At 26.3% G+C, this 2,191-nt stretch overlaps 1 protein-coding gene across 1 annotated transcript in view; it reads right to left on the bottom strand.

Moving 5' to 3' along the window:
• Positions 1–1,221: 1,221 nt before the first annotated feature.
• LOC113386496 (zinc finger SWIM domain-containing protein 8-like) overlaps positions 1,222–2,191 on the bottom strand; it is a 16,186-nt gene continuing 15,216 nt past the window's right edge. Inside the window, exon 8 of the mRNA XM_026624276.1 lies at positions 1,222–1,260. Within this exon, the coding sequence (XP_026480061.1) occupies positions 1,222–1,260 (39 nt within the window). The remainder of the gene's footprint in view (positions 1,261–2,191) is intronic.

Genomic DNA, 2,191 nt, shown 5'->3' on the forward strand with positions numbered 1-2,191 from the left:
TAGGTCTAGCGGATTCGGAGATATGGAGGAAAAAGTACAAAATGAGCCATTTGGCGGTCAAAAATGATCATTAGACATATGCTCATAAAATATCAGATATTTTATAGAGATTTTAACAATAAGTATAAATTTGGTTACATTCCTATGGGTTCCGTACCAATGCTTATGCTTTAGACAGCGACGCGGCGCTTACGCGCTTTATATTTTGTCCCTATGCAGTTAAAGCAGTACGATTGATTGCTTTGAAAAGAAAGTTCAGATCTTCCACAATATGTCAAAATAAAAAAAAAAAATTTTCAAAAAAAAAAAAATTAAAAAAAAAATTGTTTTTTTAAAAAATTTTTTTCAAAATAAAGTAATTTTTTGTCAAATTTATAGTTTCTCAAAAATCTAATTTTTTCAAAGTAAAATTTTTTCAAAAATGTTAATCGTTAAAAAAAACTAATAATTTTTGGTACGGGAAGTTCCAGCAATTTGCCTGAAGGCACGATGCCTTAATTGCCTTAAGACAGAATTCCACTTACAGCTAGTTTTGACATCTCACTCTGGTTGGACAGCCGTGCACTCTTTTAAACAATCATAACTCTATCAATATTTGTGTAACAGAAAAATAATAAAAAGCAATAATTAGTCAGAAAAAGACCTTGAATTTTCATTTGTAAACCTTTATACGTATCTTTTATTCTTTCAGAGATATAATAAGGAGAAATTGGTTGATTTTTTAAATAGATTTTTTTTCATAAAGTCTATGAGTATTTTTGTTCCTCATAAATAACTCCACGCTATTACTTGGCATTTTTTATCTTATCTTAAAATATACACAAAATAAATACATTTTTTTTAGTGGGCGATATCTATGACCACACCTGTCTTTGAAAAACGAAATTATGTATTGGCTAATATTTAATAAGAAATAGTTTTATGGTTGTCACAAAAAATCAATATTTCAAGCGAAAAGATTTCAATCACAGAATTGAATAATTCTAGGAAGAATGTACATTAAGCAAAATTCTTCGAAGAATAGAACTAGTAACTATAAAATAACAGATTTTTTTTTAAATATGTGAGCTGTAAAACTTTTGTAGCGAATACTAATAACTATGTGATTTGTCCACAAAATATACACTGTTTGCGAATTTGTAGCAGAAGAGTCTAAAGAAGTTTTACTTCAAAAATTTTAATAGTATTTTATGGCATGTGGGGTATCATTTGAAAGGTTTTTTAGTAGAATACGAATACTAAAGAAGTATCCAAAAATCTCTTAAAAATATAAATAATTTTAGTATAAATGATAATTATATTTCATCTGATAATTCGTCCAAAACCTTCAACTGATATAGCTTTTTACAAGATAATAAAATTTTATAAATTGCAATTGTATTCCTGATATACATTTTTAGCATACGAGATAAAAATCTAATTATCTAAAGTAGTAGTGCTCATGGTTTTATTATGTTATAAATAATTTTAAAATATTGCCAATTAAAAGTTCAGAGTGGTTATATGCGTTCAGCTGACGTAAAAGTTTTTTTCCCAACGTTTAATATTTTAATTAAAATTTATTTTAATTAATGGGAGTAATAAATGGACGAGTATTGCACATTTTATACTAGCAGTAAAGATAATATGAAAATAATATAAAATGTGTTGACAAAAATGCCTAGCTTTTAATATTTTTAATATTTACTAATATTTGGAGTTTTTTTATTGGAAATTAAATTCTAACTGATAAACAAGAAATTATTTGCTCGTAGTGACAGTATTGCAATTCGTCATATAATATTTGGATGATCAAGGAATAAAAAAACTTAATTGGTTAATTGGTTTGAGTGAAATAGATCTTATTACAACTTGAACTAAAATTTATTTCGAATAGATAGAATCAAGTGAAATTTAGGAATGGCATAAATCGTAAATTGACCTCTCGACTAGAACCGATTTGAAAATATTGGGTAAAAAAATTCAACAAGCACTAAAAACGTGATATTTATTTTGAAAAATTTTAGAGAAATTTTAATAACGACAAATCAGCAAACTTTCTTATATCAATAAAATTGCCTCTGGAACAAAAGCCTTGAGTTGCTTTTAAAAAAACCCAAGCAAATGAATATCACAAAGTTCTTCAAACTATTGCCTTAAGACAATTGATCAAAATGTGAAAAAAACTCAATTAAATTGAGGAGTATGTAAA

This window comes from Ctenocephalides felis, unplaced genomic scaffold, assembly GCF_003426905.1.
Source record: "Ctenocephalides felis isolate EL2017-DRISC unplaced genomic scaffold, ASM342690v1 CF-g0.4_SCAFFOLD_03571, whole genome shotgun sequence".
Taxonomy (NCBI): domain Eukaryota; kingdom Metazoa; phylum Arthropoda; class Insecta; order Siphonaptera; family Pulicidae; genus Ctenocephalides; species Ctenocephalides felis.